General features: G+C 42.8%; 1 protein-coding gene across 7 annotated transcripts in view; it reads left to right on the top strand.

Annotated features, from left to right (window-relative positions):
• The window catches only part of CPNE4 (copine 4), a 516,611-nt gene that overhangs the window by 340,181 nt on the left and 159,078 nt on the right, over positions 1-17,352 (top strand). For all 7 annotated transcript variants that reach the window (XM_073900035.1, XM_073900038.1, XM_073900041.1 and 4 more), the window contains one exon: positions 310-489. In XM_073900035.1, coding sequence (XP_073756136.1) covers positions 310-489 — 180 coding nt within the window. The remainder of the gene's footprint in view (positions 1-309; positions 490-17,352) is intronic.

Genomic DNA, 17,352 nt, shown 5'->3' on the forward strand with positions numbered 1-17,352 from the left:
TTCATCCTAAGGCTCCAGGTAGTCACTAATAATTGATCCATCTTGTTGCCTTATTACCTAACAATATAACATGCTTTAAATCTTTAAATGCAAAGCTTCAGATTATTCTGAAAGAAGATTTCCCTCCTTGAAACGTGGCTCATTCTCTGAGGGTGCCTCCTTGTAGGCTTTCAAACAGCTAGCTCTTGTGACTCAATGGAGGGCATTTATGGTTTGGAAGAAGGGAAGCACCATAAGATTATTTCACCTAAAGGGTAATAATAAAAAGCCCTAATCCTGGTGGGGTTTTCTCTTCTTCTCTCCTTGCAGGTTGACAGAACAGAAGTGATTCGCACCTGCATAAACCCAGTGTATTCAAAACTGTTCACTGTGGACTTTTACTTTGAAGAGGTGCAGCGTCTGCGGTTTGAAGTTCATGACATCAGCAGCAACCACAATGGGCTGAAGGAGGCCGACTTCCTGGGTGGCATGGAGTGCACACTTGGCCAGGTGGGTCCACAGAGGACCTTTCCCACTCTTTGCCTCCTTGAGGCCTCTCTTCCTCCCCTTTTTCCTCTCTCCTCGCATTCTTTCTCCTTTGGTTTTATTTTTCCTTTACATGTAGCATTTTATGAGTTCCCATATACTGTCATATCCAGTATAGCTAACAGTTATATTTACATAAGGATGATGTGGCAAATATGGGAAGACCTACTTACTTTGCAAAATTAACCATTTTCTCTTCTGAATTCCTTCATTGTGTCAGTTATCTCACAACTATATATTGAGCATTTACTATGCTCTGATTGTGTGCTATAGTCTTATTCTGTTACATTATAAATTTCCATCTCCCAAATCAGCTATGAGAACCCTCATACAGAGAGTATTGCTCAGTTACATGTATTCTAAGCTTCTGGTACCAGAAATAGCCCAAGAGAGGAGCTAAATAGATATTTGGTGAATGAATAAATGCTTTTACTTAATGCTCACAATGATGTGAAATAAACTTCATGATTATATCAATTCATCAGTGAGAAAACTAAGACTCAGAATGGTTAAGCCTAAAGCCACACACTAATAAGTGGCAGAACTAGAACTCAAACCAGGTTGGCTCCACTCCAAACCCCATAATTCTTCTTCATGACACCTTTCCTTTTTCCTTCCCTTACTGTTGTACCCAGAACTTTAGTAGGTGCTGAGGAGAGATCTAAATGAAGAAATAGTCCTTATGCCCAAGAAGTGGACACTCTAATTGGAGAAGGCACACTATATGTACCTAAAATAGATAATGCAATTTAAGCCATAATGAGATAGAATGTCCTGGACTTATTTCATAGGGTGTGGGCCTTCAGGAAGGGAAAGCTTCCGGCTAGGTAGAATCAAAGAACGCATTGTGGATTCAAACTTGGGGGAAAAAAAACATATATATATATATATACATATATATATATATATGGTCCACAGATTGAAAAAAAGGAGGAGGAAGGACTTTCAAGTAAGAAATCAATATAAACAAGGCATAGAGGTCAGAACAACCATGGCAGGGGTAAGGGGCAGAGGAGAGCAGGTTCATTGAATCAAAGTCCAATGCTGATTTACTGCAAAACCAGTGAAGCTTGAACTTCAGAGCCCCTCACTTGGGTAGACTGCAAAGCTATGTGTTACATTTTTATTTGTAGTCTTACACTTTTTTCTCAAAGGATTCCAAATTATATAAACCTCAAGCCCCATAAAACCTGCATCAATCCCATGCAGAGACAAGGGTCTGGTTTAGGGATTAGTAAGAAAGAACCTGCCTGGCAAAAAGATGACAAGCATGCATGTCTGTTTGTTTTTACCATGACTCGTGTCACTTATCACTAACTTTTCCCATGTGAGCGCTGAGTGACAAAACAGACAATGTCCTCAGATACCTTTTTCAGCAGATATAGTGATTACTTTCATTAGATTTTTCTTTGTTCTTTTAATGAAAGCCAAAAGCCTAATGTAGAAGGATGGCGAGGGGAGGCAGAGGAGGAATCTGGGATTTTCTCCATCAATATAATCTCTCTCATGACTTTTGAAAATAGTTGATAGCAGATAGTGCAAGTGCCAGGTACAATGCTTAATAGATAGTAGGCATTCAATGAATGAATGGTGGATTTGAGGTAGAATTCTGTAATGTATAAATAAAGTAAGGTGATTAAAGTGGCATCTCTCATAGATATAAATGAGCCACTCCCAAGATTCTCTTTTAGATTACGGACATCCCCTTATGTATAAAAGTTATATTCTGCCCTAAGAAACAAACGTAGATCCATGTAGGAATCATGTGAATCAAAGATCTTTTCCATCAAAAGATTGATCATTTTGTCCATGTGAATGACCCTCAAACTTGCATCTTTAGTCTCTCACAACCCTCATCTTTCCAGCGGGCAGTAAGTCCTTGACCCTCTACTTTGTGCCAGGCATTGTACTGGAGGTCAGTGGTGTAGTGTTAAGTCAAAAACATTGTCCCTACCTTCAAGCAGCTCACAGTCTAGTTGTGGATAAATATGGGAAGCAAATACTTAATTAAATTACACAAACAATTAGATTACAAGCATTGTAATTATTGTTAAGGAGAAGTATAGAATAGGAGAGCAAAGATTGAGAGCATGGTGTCAGGTGGAGAGACGATCAAAGAAGGATTCCGAAGGGAAGTGACATTTACACCAAGACTTGGAGAGTGAGTGCATCAGGTGAGAAGAAAGAGGAAACATGTTCCAGGCAGATGAGAAAATTATATACAAAGACTGTTGATTCAGGAAGAAGTTTGGCATATGGTACATAGTATCTTCATTTGGGTTTCCCAAGAAGCTAACTCTGAGACAGGAAGTCAAAGGAGGTGAAGGAGATGCCACAGCAGAATGAGAAAGTAAGACAGGAAAAGGAAGGCAGCCTGTAAGAGTGTTGTCAAACCAGCTACCACTGTGGCCTACTGGAACTTAATTCTGCTGGGGAAATTCTGGAAGCCAGTATAGAGCAAACACCACAGAGTTATCTTACCCCAGAGATGATGGAACTTGGGTATTTATATACTTGGAATACATAGTCCATCAGTCACTGAGGGCTGTTTCCAGGGTTGATTGAACATCAATCCCCCAGTATTTCTGGCTTATTGCTTGGGCAGCAATGCAGGCTCCAAGTAGCCCAAGAAGCTTACAAGCAAAGAAATACAGGTGCTGGTGGTCAGACGTTAGTGATGTGCACTGAAGTCATAGGCCCCGGGAAATGAGCAGGGCATTGACGGCATCTGTGACACAGAGGCACTCAGCTGCCTACCCAATAGCCAATCACTCCACTCTTTTAGCCATTAGGCCCTAATCATTTTCAGATAATTTTCTATCATCTGTCTGTGTAGAAAATAGCCCTATCTCTAGCTCAAGGGTGAATACTGAGTAATCTCAACTAATCATATGAATCCCATTCCCTTTTGCCAGAGATTGGTTTAGGGGTGGGCTTGTGGCCAGTTCTAAATCAATAAGACATGACAGTTTTTCTTAGAAAGCTGTTCTAGCCTAAAAGAGAGAGAGAGAGACATCCACATATGAAGAAAGAGTTGTCTGCCTGTGATTCCTGGAACCACTGTAGCCATTTTGTAGCAAGGGTGAGGATGAGAGCAACCCTAAGGTGAAGTCAGAGCCAGAAGAGGTGGAAGCACTGGCTGACATATTGCACCTGGAGCCCACCCTATCTGTGGACTCCTTATCATGAGAAAATAAAGTGTCCTATTGTTAAAGTTGTTTGGGGTGGGGTTTTCCATTCCTTGAGCTAAAAGCATAATGATTGATATAGAGTATACCAGTGAAAGTGTATCACTGAAAAATGGATGGACTGTCTGGAGTGGGGTGAACAAAAGGAAACTGGGGGAGTGCATTGGCTTAAATTTTTTTAAGCCCTCAAGATGAGGAATATATGGAAGTGAGCACTCAGGGTAAGATTACAAATAGTACTTTCTAAATATATCTTGATACTTTTGAAAGAGCTTCCATACTGACCATTTCATTTGATCCTCTTGACAATGCTGGGAAGACAGGTGGCGTCATCTGCATTTTATAGTTGAGAAAACTGAGGATCAGAAATATTTAGTGTCCTGACAGAGCCAATACCAGAAGTCAAGATCTTTTGGTCCCTAATCCAAAGCTCTTTCTTCTGCCATAATTTAAAGAAGGATAATGGGGAGAGGCCACATGTTCTGAGATCTCTTTCAACATCTGGCTTTGGTGAAGCAAGTGAGAAACAAGTCAAACTTGTTCAGTGTAACCCTAAGCCATGTTTCCCAAGCCACATTGCTTTCCCGCCCACCCCAGGTGACACACTAGCCTCTCTGAGTATCTTGTATATTCATGGGCAACAACCCTTTTATATTATCAGCCATATGATAGGTATGATTGACTTTTCCATACTTTTGGGGTGGGCACTAATTTGCTGAAATCAATCAGATGATCCCATTTTTGTGGCTACAGTGATTAGTTCAGTGAAGGTATATAACTAATCAGAAAGTGAAATGTAAATACATATTTGCTAGAGCCTTCTGAGAAAGATAAGGTGAGCCTGTAAGGTCTAGAAATGGTACTCTTCAAAGGGAGAACATGGTGCTGCTGGGGGAGGAAAAGGAAGGGTGATAACATGACAAAATGTGGGTGAAAAGGAAAGAGGCTGGCACCTTGAAGGGAAGAACAGAGAAATAGAGAGAAATCAGGTCATATTCCTTGCATACTAGATGGTGTCCTGTCTGAAGCCATTTGTTCCTGGGAATTTTGGCCAATAGCTTCCCTTTATTATTTAAATCATTATGAGCTAATTCCTTTTGCCACTTGCAACATGGAGTTCTAACTAATCGAGTTATATTCCATAGAACCCCTTCTCTAGGCCTTAGGGACATTTTCAGACTCCAAGATCCTAAAACCCATCTCCACTCATTTAGTAACTTCATTGAGAAGTTCCTTTTTCTATCATTTCTTTCTTAATTAACATTTATTTTTATACATATCGTCTGGGCCCCCAGCTAGATTACAAGTTTCTTAAGGCAGAAGCCATAATCAGTACTTCATGTCAAATGCAACACCATGCTTTATATATCACACATGCTCAAGCCACATTTATTGATTAGCTTATTTTGAAAATTTTAGATCAGTATGAACTTTTATTTTAAGATGTAAGTTCCATTCAATCACGTATTCATATTTCAACAAGCATTTAGCAAGTGCCCCAGTTATACCAAGTACCCCGGTAGGTGCTAGAGACACAAAAATGGAAAAGACAGAGGCCTGTCCCCAGAAGAGCTTATAATTAGCTGGGAGACACAGACTGGTAAATAAATAATTAAAATGCATGTTACTTTGTGCTACAACAGAGATGCGTTCCAGGGGCCACAGGGGAAAGACTTACCTCTACCTAGAGGGAATCAGGGAGGTCTCGTAAGAAAGATGACTCTGACCTGAGTCTCAAAGGATGAGTAGGAATTCGGCAGCAGAGAAAAGAAATAAAGACTCTGGGCAAAATGACCAGGACACACAAAGGCATGGCAGCACAAGAATAACAAAGAACTCTAAGTGACTCAACATGGCCAGATGGTCAAGGAAGGGTGGAAAACAGATAGGGGAGGCTGGAAAGGAGAAGAAGAGCCAGACCAGGAGGATTTAAGTGCCTTTCTCTAAAGTTTGGAGAGCTTGGATGTGCTGCACTGGAGATCCTGAAGGATTTTGACCAGGGGGAGAACAAGATTGGATGTGTGTATCAGAAAGATCACTTTAGCGTTCCTGTGAAGTCTGGATGGGAGAGAGTGGATTTGGAGCCAGGGAAACCAGTGAGGAAGCTCATGCCATAATAGGAAGAGACGAGAGGGCAGTGGTGACGCAAGTTGAGGAGGCCCAGGCAAGAGTTTGGCCAAGAGCAGCATCAGCAAGCCTTGGTGTGCAGGTAGCTGGCTGTGGTTACTGGAGAAGTGATTTGCCTCTCTTTCAGGAGAATCAGATTGAGGAGTGGAGTGGGGAATAAAATGTGCTGACATGTTAAGCCTTTGATGACTGTGGAGAATACAGAGGAGGTTGCCAGTTGGCACCCAACCGCATGGATCTGGAACTGATACAAATTTGAGAGTGGACTCCCTATAGCACAGGTAGCCTGAAAGTGGCTGAGATCCCTCAAAGAGACTGTTTTTATTTTTAGAAGGAAATTCATTGAACATTCAATATGTGAACAAATCATAAAGGATTTTTTTTATTATTATTATGTTCAGTTAGCCAACATATAGTGCATCATTAGTGCAGGGACCATTGGGGAAGGGAGGGAAAACCAAATGGGAAGAAATCAGAGAGGGAGACAAACCGTGAGAGACTCTCGACTCCAGGAAACAAACTGAGGGTTACAGAAGGGAGGGCGGTGAGAGGATGGGGTAATCGGTGATGGGTGTTAAGGAGGGCACGTGTGGTGATGAGCACTGGGTATTATATGAAACTAATGAATCGTAAAGGATTTTTTTTAAAAACTGTTGAGTATGCGAGGACATCTCTCCACATTCTTTCAGATAAAAGTGTGAACTCAATGTTAAATTTTGGTATGAATAGGAGCTTTCTCTTTTTTCTAAACTGTACTCTCTAGTATGATCCAGCAGAAAACAAACAAACAAACAAAAAACCCACCACAAAACACAGAAAGACCAAAAAACATTAGTACTTTCCTTCTTCATCACTTCAGTGGTTCAAGATTTTTTTTCCTTGTACTGCTTAGTTAGGCAGGGAAATGGCTGGATCCAGGAGCTGCTGAGCTGCTGGAGGAATGGCACATTCAGGGTCTGAAGCACTGTTTCATAATGCTTAAATGCACCCTCTGTGGAGCCTCATGGGCTAGAGTCAAATCCCAGCTCAGCTGCTCTCAAGTTGTGTGTCCACAAGCAAATTCTTGCCGCCACTTAAGCCTCAGCCTCTTCATATGCAAAGTAGAGATAATAATAGAGCTGGTCTCAAGAAATATTGTGAGGATCGAGTGAGAAAACACATATAAGGTGCTTAGCAGAGTCCCCAGCACAGAAAGAGCATTCAGGATATGGAAACTGTGATTCAGGATTTGAGAATCTAGGAAATGATGGGGAAAACCAACATATCTAGGGGTTAGCTTTGTTTTAGGAGTGAAGGTGGAAGTGAAAAGGGTGAAAATGTTATGACAGAACACCCATGTTCTGGGCAATTAGTAAAACCGAACTTAGGACTTTCCCTCAAGTTTGTTGAAAATTTTATTTAATCAAAGGAGTCAGTGTGTGTGTGATGTGTGTAATATTTAGTTTACTCAGACTATTTTTAAATAAAATTGGTTTCAACTCAGATCTCTGAAATAATTGGGGGTAGGTATTCCAATTCCTGCCTTAGCACAACTAAGGCCCAGAAGGAGAGATAAAGTGACATCCCAAAACCCATGCTGGAAGTCACACATTCAGAGCTGTCTCCTCAAGGCCATCTACAGGTACTTGCCCTGTCCATGTGAGCTGGCCACATTCTCACTCTGCCATGTGAAACAGAGGGACTCGTGGCTTATAGGAAAGGAAACTAGCAGCCCTCAGCATGCTAGAAACTGGCATTGGCCTTGAAGTTGCGGATAAGCACAGCCAGTGACTTAGCACTGAGCAATAACGCCAAATGAAGGATCATGTCCTCCAAGAGCACTACAGGCAGAACTGTGTGTTCTCAGCAGATGGATGAGGGGGGCGAATCACAGAGATGCAGTGTGCCCAGAAGGCTGTGTACTCCTTCTGGGTGAGCTTGGAGACTGTCCTTGGATTTCTGTTGGTGGAAAGGACACCAGGAGCTAAGTCCCTCTCCGGCTGCACCCAATAGAGGGCATGCCAAGGAGAGCTGAGATGAGCCCTCACCATCTAGAACAGCAAACAGAGAGAGACACAGCGAGAGAGGGAAACACAAGCAGGGGGAGTGGGAGAAGGAGAAGCAGGCTTCCTGCCGAGCATGGAGCCCGATGTGGGGCTCAATCCCAGGACCCTGGGACCGTGACCTGAGCCGAAGGCAGACGCTTAACAACTGAGCCACCCAGGCGCCCCAAGCAGACCTTTAATGTGGTGCCTTCACTTTCTTTCACTGCTTACTAACTAGTCCAGTCATCCTTGAAGTCTTCCACTTCTTCATGCACCAAATGCAGTGGGGACACTGAATCAGAAATAACAAGAACAGTAAATGTAGCACAGTCAACTTTCTCGAGGTACTCGTATTTACCAGTCACTGGGCGGGGCATTTGCTATACTGCACTTAAATTAATCAGCTGGACGTCCCTGGGAAGTAGGCACTACCATTATCCTCATTTACATTTGAGGAAACACACTGAATAAAGCTGGGGAACTTACTTAAGGCCACACAGCTAGTAAATGGTGTAGCTGGAACTCAAATGCAGATCTGTTTGGCTCCAAAGCCCCTCATAGCTCGTCACTAATTAGTATAAATTGGAGTGTAATATCTATTAATGCAAAGCCAAGTCAGAGTTGACCTTGCTAAGATTTTATTTGGGTTATTTTTAAGTTTGTTTTGTTGTCTTATGCGAAGCTGATAGGAATCCTCTTGCAAAAAAGAAAAACAGCCTTGGTCATTTTTCCTCCAAGTTTGCAAACTGAATTTACTCTAAATACAGCATGGTTTCTTAAATAGTATCAATGTCTCAATCTCCCAAAACCAGAACCTTATAAAGTCAGCACCCAGAGGGTGCCTCCTCCTGGTCTGGTCTTTTTGCCCTCAACCATGTTGAGCACCCCATTAACCAAATTCAGTGGTTGCCCTCGGGTCTCATCATTGCTTTTCTTGTGGGCATTTCCTCTTCTCCATGGCTCAGAGTACAATTACAACTGTCCACCTCTCTTCACTGCCATGTAGTTGTACTTTAGTGTATTTCTTCCCCCAAAGTTCAGAGGACATCTGTTAAAACCAAGAATGTCCTGCTTTCTGTCGTCATGAGTGGGGCAGGGAAATCTGTGATTCCTTAAAGGAGTCCTAGGCAGTCTGGGGGGCTCCAACCCTCACTCATGAGAGAGGAATCATGCACTGCCTTCCCACAGAATAACAATTCTCAAACTTGAGCTGTAATCAGAATCCCTGGAGGCTTCTTAAAACCCAGAGTGCTGGGCCCCCACCCTCAGAGTTTCTGATTTAGTGGATTTAGCAAAAGACCTAATCATTTGCATTACTAAGATCCAAGGTGATGAGGATGCTACTGGTCAGGGGCCACAGTGTGAGAAACGCCCCCCCTCCCCCGCCCCCGCATAATCTTGGGGGAGGAATGCTAATAAGTCTTGGGTACTGAATCACTAGTTTTAATTATGAAAGAACTAACATTCAGGGCAATTATCTGGAGAAATTAAGGAGGACAAAGAAAACATCTAGAGAGCAGGAAAAAAAGTTGCTTCATAAGGTTTACAGTCTCACAAAGGATCATGTACAGGAATTTGGAATTTACATTCTTGGTGAAGATCCTAACTCCCCTCCACTAAGTATAATTCAATGGACCTATTAGCTGGGCTGTTGGTTCCTTTCCTGACACAGGTGAATGTTAGGATTACATCAACCACGGTGGCCCCTGAAAGGACTGGCAGACCACAAGGTGTCAGTGGTCAAGGGGAATTTGGTCTCAGGTGGGTTGGACCCAACTGGTTGACACTGGGGGTATGACGATGCCGAGGGTGCTATCCAAACCCAATGTAGTGCTCACATTGAGATTCCACAGTTTGATATTTTGTTGCATAACATCTAATATCCTCATGGCATAAAATTGATGGCCCAGGGAAGTCAAATTTACACATTACAGCAAGCAACTCATTTCCCTTCTGCTTCTCATGTGAACAGCTTTCCCTAACTTTGGGAAGTGTGAGGGCAAGGTTTTGGGGCAAGGTATTGGCTGAGGCTGTGCTCTCTGTCAGGTTTTTGAGAGAGCATTCTGTAGATGCTGCAGGTAAAGCCTTAGTTCCCACCCCCCTACCCCTTTACCCAGGGAGGAAGGTTGGCTTGGGTAATCTGATTCTGATCTTTTGTAATACCATTTTTGATTACAGGAGAGACCATGGAGGGCTTGGAGCACTAATAAGGAATAAGTTCAGGATGCATCACTGGAACTGCCAAGAGGTTCTGACATTCCCCCAAAGCCTGGAATCCCCAGTTGAAGTCTAATTTGGGAAAGAGAATATTTTTATTTTGAATTAGCCTGGTAAAGTTTAGGGGGAGAAGAAACAGTAACTGCTTGGGTTACAAAATCATTTCCAGGAGTCTTAGTTTCAGATTCAAGGACAAAATGAGGCCGGTATGAATTCATTAATTTGTTTTGGATGGAATGTGAGCCTTTGGGGCTTCTCTGTACGTGAGGGCAGGGCAGGTGAGGCTGTGAGTGCGCTGATTCATGTGCTTCACCCACCCTTCCTTGGCATGCTCACAAGAGGCTGAGGTCAGCACATATTACCAAACCAGTTATTAGAAACAAGGGAGCAGAATTCCTCCAAATCCCTCTCTCCCCAGTGAGAATCAAACCCAGAAAATGAGTATTACAATAAATTTGCATACAGAACTCCAGTAGAATCAGAAAAGCTTGAAATGGGGAGGAAAACCAAAGCAATGTTGAGTCTAGCCAGATCAGTGTGGGAGGCTGCTCTCTGGTGCTCCTAGCCTCTGCTTAACTACTTCCAAGGAGGGGGAATTCATTCTCACGTATCAGGTATCCTGATAACCTTAGGGTAACTTATGACTGCATTTGCCCCAGGCCATCCTAGTTTTTACCTATTGTCGTGATTTAATTGTTAACACTGTCCCCTTTCATTTTCAAAAGTGCGTCAGTTTAGACAATAGAGTTTATGGTCCCTTTATGATAACAAATCACTTTCATAGCTAACATTTACTAAGTGCTGATCATGTGCCATGCATTCCTGAGCTTGGTGCTATTGACCTTAGCACCATCATCATTGTTACTATCATCACAGGGCAACACACGTGTCCTAAGGGGCAAAGTCAAGATTTTGGATTCATATTCAGAGTACTTAGCAGTTCCTCCCGTACCCCTAAGCTATACTACCTCTGGGCTTCCATTTGACAAACTCAGGAAGAAGAAGATCCATATCCCTTTACAGATCTCCCAAATCTTCCTGCTGACTTTCTCATAAGCAAGCGGTCAGTTGCAAGGAGCAGACTGATATTCTGGGGGCCTTTTTATAACCCAGGTATCATGTTGTGTGAAGCCAGTATCTTTCCCACTTGATAGATCAAGAACTAGGCTGGAAGATCTCAACTAATTCATCCAAGATCATGCTGACAGCAAGTTGTGGAGCTAAGATTCACACCGGAGTTGATCTGATTTCAGTACTTGCCTTCCCATTATACCACATTGCCTACCACACTGCATTCAATTTCTACAACCCTTTGCAGATTGGAAAAAGTGGATTAACAATTCTCCCTAAATGTTATCACCATGAGACTGCTAAGCAAGGTCAAGAAGGAAGCAACCTTTTTCACGAGTTGATGAATTGACTCCTATATCTAAACAGTCTCTTTCTCCCAGCTCAGGAAGACCTGTGACATCCATGTGCAAATAGACACCCCACTCGTGAGTATTTATCTGAAATACTCCTAGACCAAAAGGGTCTGAGCGACTTGTAGTGTTAAGGCCTTATCCTTCCCTTGGCATGGACCTATTGTTCATATACCAATTAAGGATAACAATCAGATTTAAATAACTGGTATGTATTCATTCATGTGTTCATTCATTATTCATTCACTCAATGAATAATGCACTTAATGCTAGCAGTGATCGTTTAAAAGCTTATATACACTTATTCCCTCATCCAAATAATTATGTATGAATTTATTCATTCATTTACTGGGCACTCACTGCATGCCAGATACTCTTCTAGACACTAGGGCATCAGCTGTGAACAAAGGGAACAAAGCTCCGTTCTCATGGAACTTATCTATTCCTACATAATATAATAACAGACAATAATAGTACTCTGGAGGAAAACCCAATAGGATAAGGAATAGAGAGTGGTAGCAAGGGGGCAGTTGCTAATTTAGATAGGAGAGTCAGGGAGGACCCTTTCTGAGCAGAGACCAGAATGATGTATGGGTATAAGCCATGTAAAGAAATCTAGAAAAGTGTTTCAGGCAGAGAGCAGAGCAACTGTTCTTATATAGTACTGCCAGACCCTATGCACGCATTATCTCATTTAATCCTCAAAAATCCCTGAGGGGAATGTGCCATTATTTCCTCATTTTTTGTTAACCTCCTGAACTTTGAAGCTTGCTTAAGTGCACACCATTTTTAAAAATTTTTTATTGTTATGTTAATCACCATACATTACATCATTAGTTTTTGATGTAGTGTTCCACGATTCATTGTTTGCATATAACACCCAGTGCTCCATGCAATATGTGCCCTCTTTAATACCCGTCACCAGGCTAACCCATACTCCCACCCTCCTCCCCTCTAGAACCCTCAGTTTGTTTTTCAGAGTCCATCGTCTCTCATGGTTCGTCTCCCCCTCCGATTTTCCCCCCTTCATTCTTCCCCTCCTGCTATCTTCTTTTTTTTTCTTAACACATATTTCATTATTTGTTTCAGAAGTACAGATCTGTGATTCAACAGTCTTATACAATTCACAGCACTCACCATAGCACATACCCTCCCAATGTCTATCATCCAGCCACCCCATCCCTCCCACCCACCACCACTCCAGGAACCCTCAGTTTGTTTCCTGAGATTAAGAATTCCTCATATCAGTGAGGTCATATGATACATGTCTTTCTCTGATTGACTTATTTCGCTCAGCATGACACCCTCCAGTTCCATCCACGTCGTTGCAAATGGCAAGATCTCATTCCTTTTGATGGTTGCATAATATTCCATTATATGTATATATACCACATCTTCTTTATCCATTCATCTGTCGATGGATATCTTGGCTCTTTCCACAGTTTGGCTATTGTGGACATTGCTGCTATAAACATTGGGGTGCATGTACCCCTTCGGATCCCTACATTTGTATCTTTGGGGTAAATACCCAGTAGTGCAATTGCTGGATCATATGGTAGCTCTATTTTCAACTTTTTGAGGAACCTCCATACTGTTTTCCAGAGAAGTGCACACCATTTTTAAGTGCAGGAGCCGTGAATTGAACCAAGGCCTCCTGACTCCCAGACAACATCCCCACTGCAACTACTGAGCAGTTGTGTGCCTTGGCCAGTCTGCAACACTTGCCTGCACTTTTTTTTTTTTTAAGTAGGCGCCGTGCCCAGTGTGGAGACTAGTGCAGGGCCTGAACTCACGACCCTGAGATCAAGACCTAAGCTGAGATCAAGTGTCGGACTCAACCGATTGAGCCACCCAGGTGCCCCTGCCTAAACTTTTAATGCAAGATTGAGAAAATGATCCCTAAGAAACGTCTGCAAAGCCTGCATCATCCCTCTGATATTTTGTCTGATTCTGGTCCTTTGTAATGCTTTTGATCACAGAGGAGACCCGAAAGGGTTTGGCACACTACTAACCAGCAAGTTCAGGACGCCCATGGGTCCACAAGGATGGGGAGTTTAAATCTTTGTGTCCCCAGGTGCACCAAATATGGAACTGTAACAACTTCTAGAGTCTTTTGCTCCCAAGACCCTCCCTCAGCTCTGTTGCAGGGCCCACATCTCTGGCTCCTCCTCCAGACATGCAACAACTTTTTCCATGTGATATCCTTGTAAACCAAGCAAGAGGGCGCCTGGGTGGCTCAGTCGGTTGAGTGTCTACCTTCAGCTCAGGTCATGGTCTCAGGGTCCTGGGATCGAGTCCCTGTCAGGCTCCCTACTCAGCAGGGAGTCTGCTTCTCCATCTACCCTTCCACCCTGCTTGTGATCTTTCTTTCTCTCAAATAAATAAATTTTTTTAAAAAGCAAGATTTTCCATCCCTCCACCCCATTATTTGTAGGGAATGGTTTCATTGTTTTTCTGTACATAAAGGCAAGACAAGCCATTTTTAAAACTATTCAGAAATACACAAAAATACTAAAATCATCCTTCATCGCAACATTGAGAGATAGCTAGTAAACATTCTGGTGCGTATTCTTCCAGATTTTTTCTATGTATGCACAAACATACAGTTCTTTTTTTAAATAACCATTTGGTCATTTATACATGCCTTTTGTTGCTTGCTTTTTTCTCATAAAAATATATCATGAACACCTTTCCATGTTAATGTATATATTTCTGCATCATCTATTTTAAGGGCTACACAGTATTCCATGATCCAAAAATCATGTGAGGTGTCCCGTATGGTGGGTATTAAGACTGTTTCTGGTTTCCCACAATTATAAACAACCCTTGAATGAGCATTGTATTATATATATCTTTATGCCCTCTGATATTGATTTTTTAGACTAAATTAATAACTTTAATATTCGGGCATACATTTTAAGGTCCTTGATACAAATCGCCAGGTATGTGTGTAGAAACATGGCAGCAACTGCCACTGCCCCATACAGCCCACAAAGGTATTCTTTTTCATGCCTCTTCCATAACACCTCCCACTTTTAATCTTGTTCCTTTTGAAGCCTCAAACAGCACAGGGAAAAGAAGGCCACTGCCCTAAACTGGATGTCACCCGCTCTAGAGGCTCCCTAGCCCCAGCCCGAGCAGGGAGGACACAGAGGAGTGTGACCCCTCAGCTCCTTCATGGTCCTGGAGGTGGGGCCCCCACAGGGTTTGTCCAGAGGCTACAGGTAGAATGAGGAAAGGAGACATCGCCCTGAGTCTCAGCCTTGGAAGGTTGCCTCACTCTCAGACTGTATCCTCTCTCTCCTTCATAGATCCCCCAGTAGCTCCTGCCCCCCCCATTTCTCATCCAAACACTGGAGACTCCCAGCTCAGGCCTCTCCCTTGAACCCCAGACTCATGTGTTCAACCCTATCTAGATACTAATTCTACTCAGATGACTCACAGACATCTCGGACTCCACAGCTCCAACCAAGCTCACCATCTCCTTTTGCTCTCCCTGCCCCTCCTCCACTGTGCCCCACTCAGGAAATGGCACCTCCAGCCTCCCAGATGGGGAGACCCCAAACCTGGGAGTCTTCCCTCGTGTCACTCACTCTCTGTGCCCCACAGCCTTCCCATCAATCAATCACAAAACCCCATCAATTCAGTGTGTTAAGTATCTTTATTATCCACCCCCTTCTCTGTCTACTGCCACGACCCCTGTCTAAGCCAATCAATGACTATAATTATCTCTATGTGGAGATTGATAGGGTAGGAGAGGAAAGAGGAGGAAGGAACGTTTTCTAAGCACCAGTATTTGCCTGATGCTGAGAGGTTGTTAATACTCATTATGTACATGATAAACCAACAGAGTAGATAATATCACCATTTTACAGAAAAGGAAATTGAGGCTCAGAGAGGTTAACCTGCCTGGTCCCACACCAGACTCAGCCATCAGAGCCTCATGTGTGATTATATAGCAAAAACGAAGCTAGGGGACCAGTTGAGTGGCTCTTGCAGTGGTTGAGAGGGAACTCCCTCCATGGTAAGTTCTTTGAGTGCAAGGAGTGAGTATGAATCGCTTTGCATATCTGGTAGGGTTTAGCACAGGGCCTGCTTCTGTCATTTATGGGAGGCAGAAGAGTGTAGCAGTTAAGGGAATGGAAATGGATTGACTAGATTCAAATCCCATCTCTGCTGCTTCTTGGCTCTGAGACCTTGAGCAAGTTACCTAGCCTCTCTGTACTGGGCTAAATGGTGGCCCCCCCAGAAGATATGTCTACATCCTAACCCCATAACCTGTGAATGTGACCTTATTTAGACAAAGAATCTTTGCAGATCTAATTAAGTAAAGGATCTCAAGATGAGGAGATCATCGTGGATTATCCAGGTGGGCCCTAAATCCAATAACAAGTGTCCTCATAAAAGAGCTCCAGTAGAGAGACATAGATGGGGAAGGAGAGCACCACATGAAGGAATGGAGTGATGTAGCCACAAATCGAGGAACAATGAATGGCAGGTACCAGAAGCTGGAAGAGACAAGCTTTGGAAATCTCCCTTCGAGCCTCCAGGGGGAGTATGGCCCTGTAGACTGCTTGATTTCACACTTCCGCCCTCCAGAACCAGGAGATAATACATTTCTGTTGTTTTACACCACCAAGTTTGTGATGATTTGTTATGGCAGCACTAGCATACTAACACTCTCTATACTCAGTGTTCTCATCCATAACTGGGTGTATGATAATACTTTGTAGGGCTGTCGTGAGAATTAAATCAATACACATATGCAACTTAGAACAGTAGCTGGCACATATTAAGACTCTTGAAGTAGTATTTATTGTGACTCTTTAATAGTTGTGTGACCTTAGTTATCTTTGATCCTCTGGTTCCTTCACCTGGTTGAATGGTAATAAAAATACTTACTCTGACAACCTCAAAGTTGGGAGTTTGCTTCCTTAACTTAGAAATGGTCAAAGAATTTCTCTAATCCTCTTCTGTCCTATGAACTACTAATTTGATTGCAAGCCTCACTGGAGAGAAGTCACAGACTGCCAAAGGTGCCTTGTGGAAAAGGTGCCTTGTACCCTTGACCTGACAAAATGTTCTATCCTGAGCACTGGGCTGCTTGGAGAAAGCAGTTCTTTCTCTTTCTCCTGATTGCCATGTAGTATGGCAGGAGTTGCGGGCTTGGGAGGGTGGCCTCTGAGCCAGGTCATTTGTGATGAGGAGGAGGCCTAACCACCATCATCAGAGGCAAAGGTGGATAATTAATACACAAGCAGTCGTTAAATCTCTCTCTGAAACTCTCTCCACTCCATCCCTTGCTAATGAAGTCAGAGAAAGAATAAAGCCTGTAATTACACTTGAAGTAATTAGAACCCTGTTTCATCGAAAGCTTAAGACAGGAAGCCCAGCCCAGTAGATCACCCATTGCTCCTGTCATTCTGAATCATTCTCCCCAGAGAGTTCCTTTTGTAGATCTCCACTGGGGAAGCAAGGACTGTACTGAACTTACATAAAATGTATGAAAACATGCATGTCACATGTCCTCTCCCCTGAATGGCTGAGAAAGCTTCAGTGTATACCTTTCTTAGTTCCTACAACTTTACCCATTAATTAAAGTCTAAATCAGCAGAATGGATATATTTAAAAAGCCCTTTTCTAGAAATCTTTAAAATCTGATCATATCATACTAAAATTGCCTCCATTCAATTCTCACTTTCTAGCTCAGTGCTTCTCAACTTTAATATGCATGCAAATCACCTGACGATCTCTTTGAAATCCAGATTCTGATTCAGTAGGTCTGGGGTGGGTCCTGAGATTCCGCATTTCTGACAAATTCCCAGGCCTGACAAATTCCCAGGCTGCTGC

The sequence above is a fragment of the Callorhinus ursinus genome, unplaced genomic scaffold (assembly GCF_003265705.2).
Source record: "Callorhinus ursinus isolate GAN/ISIS: 27379988/994484 unplaced genomic scaffold, GSC_fseal_2.0 scaffold1, whole genome shotgun sequence".
In the NCBI taxonomy this organism is placed as follows: domain Eukaryota; kingdom Metazoa; phylum Chordata; class Mammalia; order Carnivora; family Otariidae; genus Callorhinus; species Callorhinus ursinus.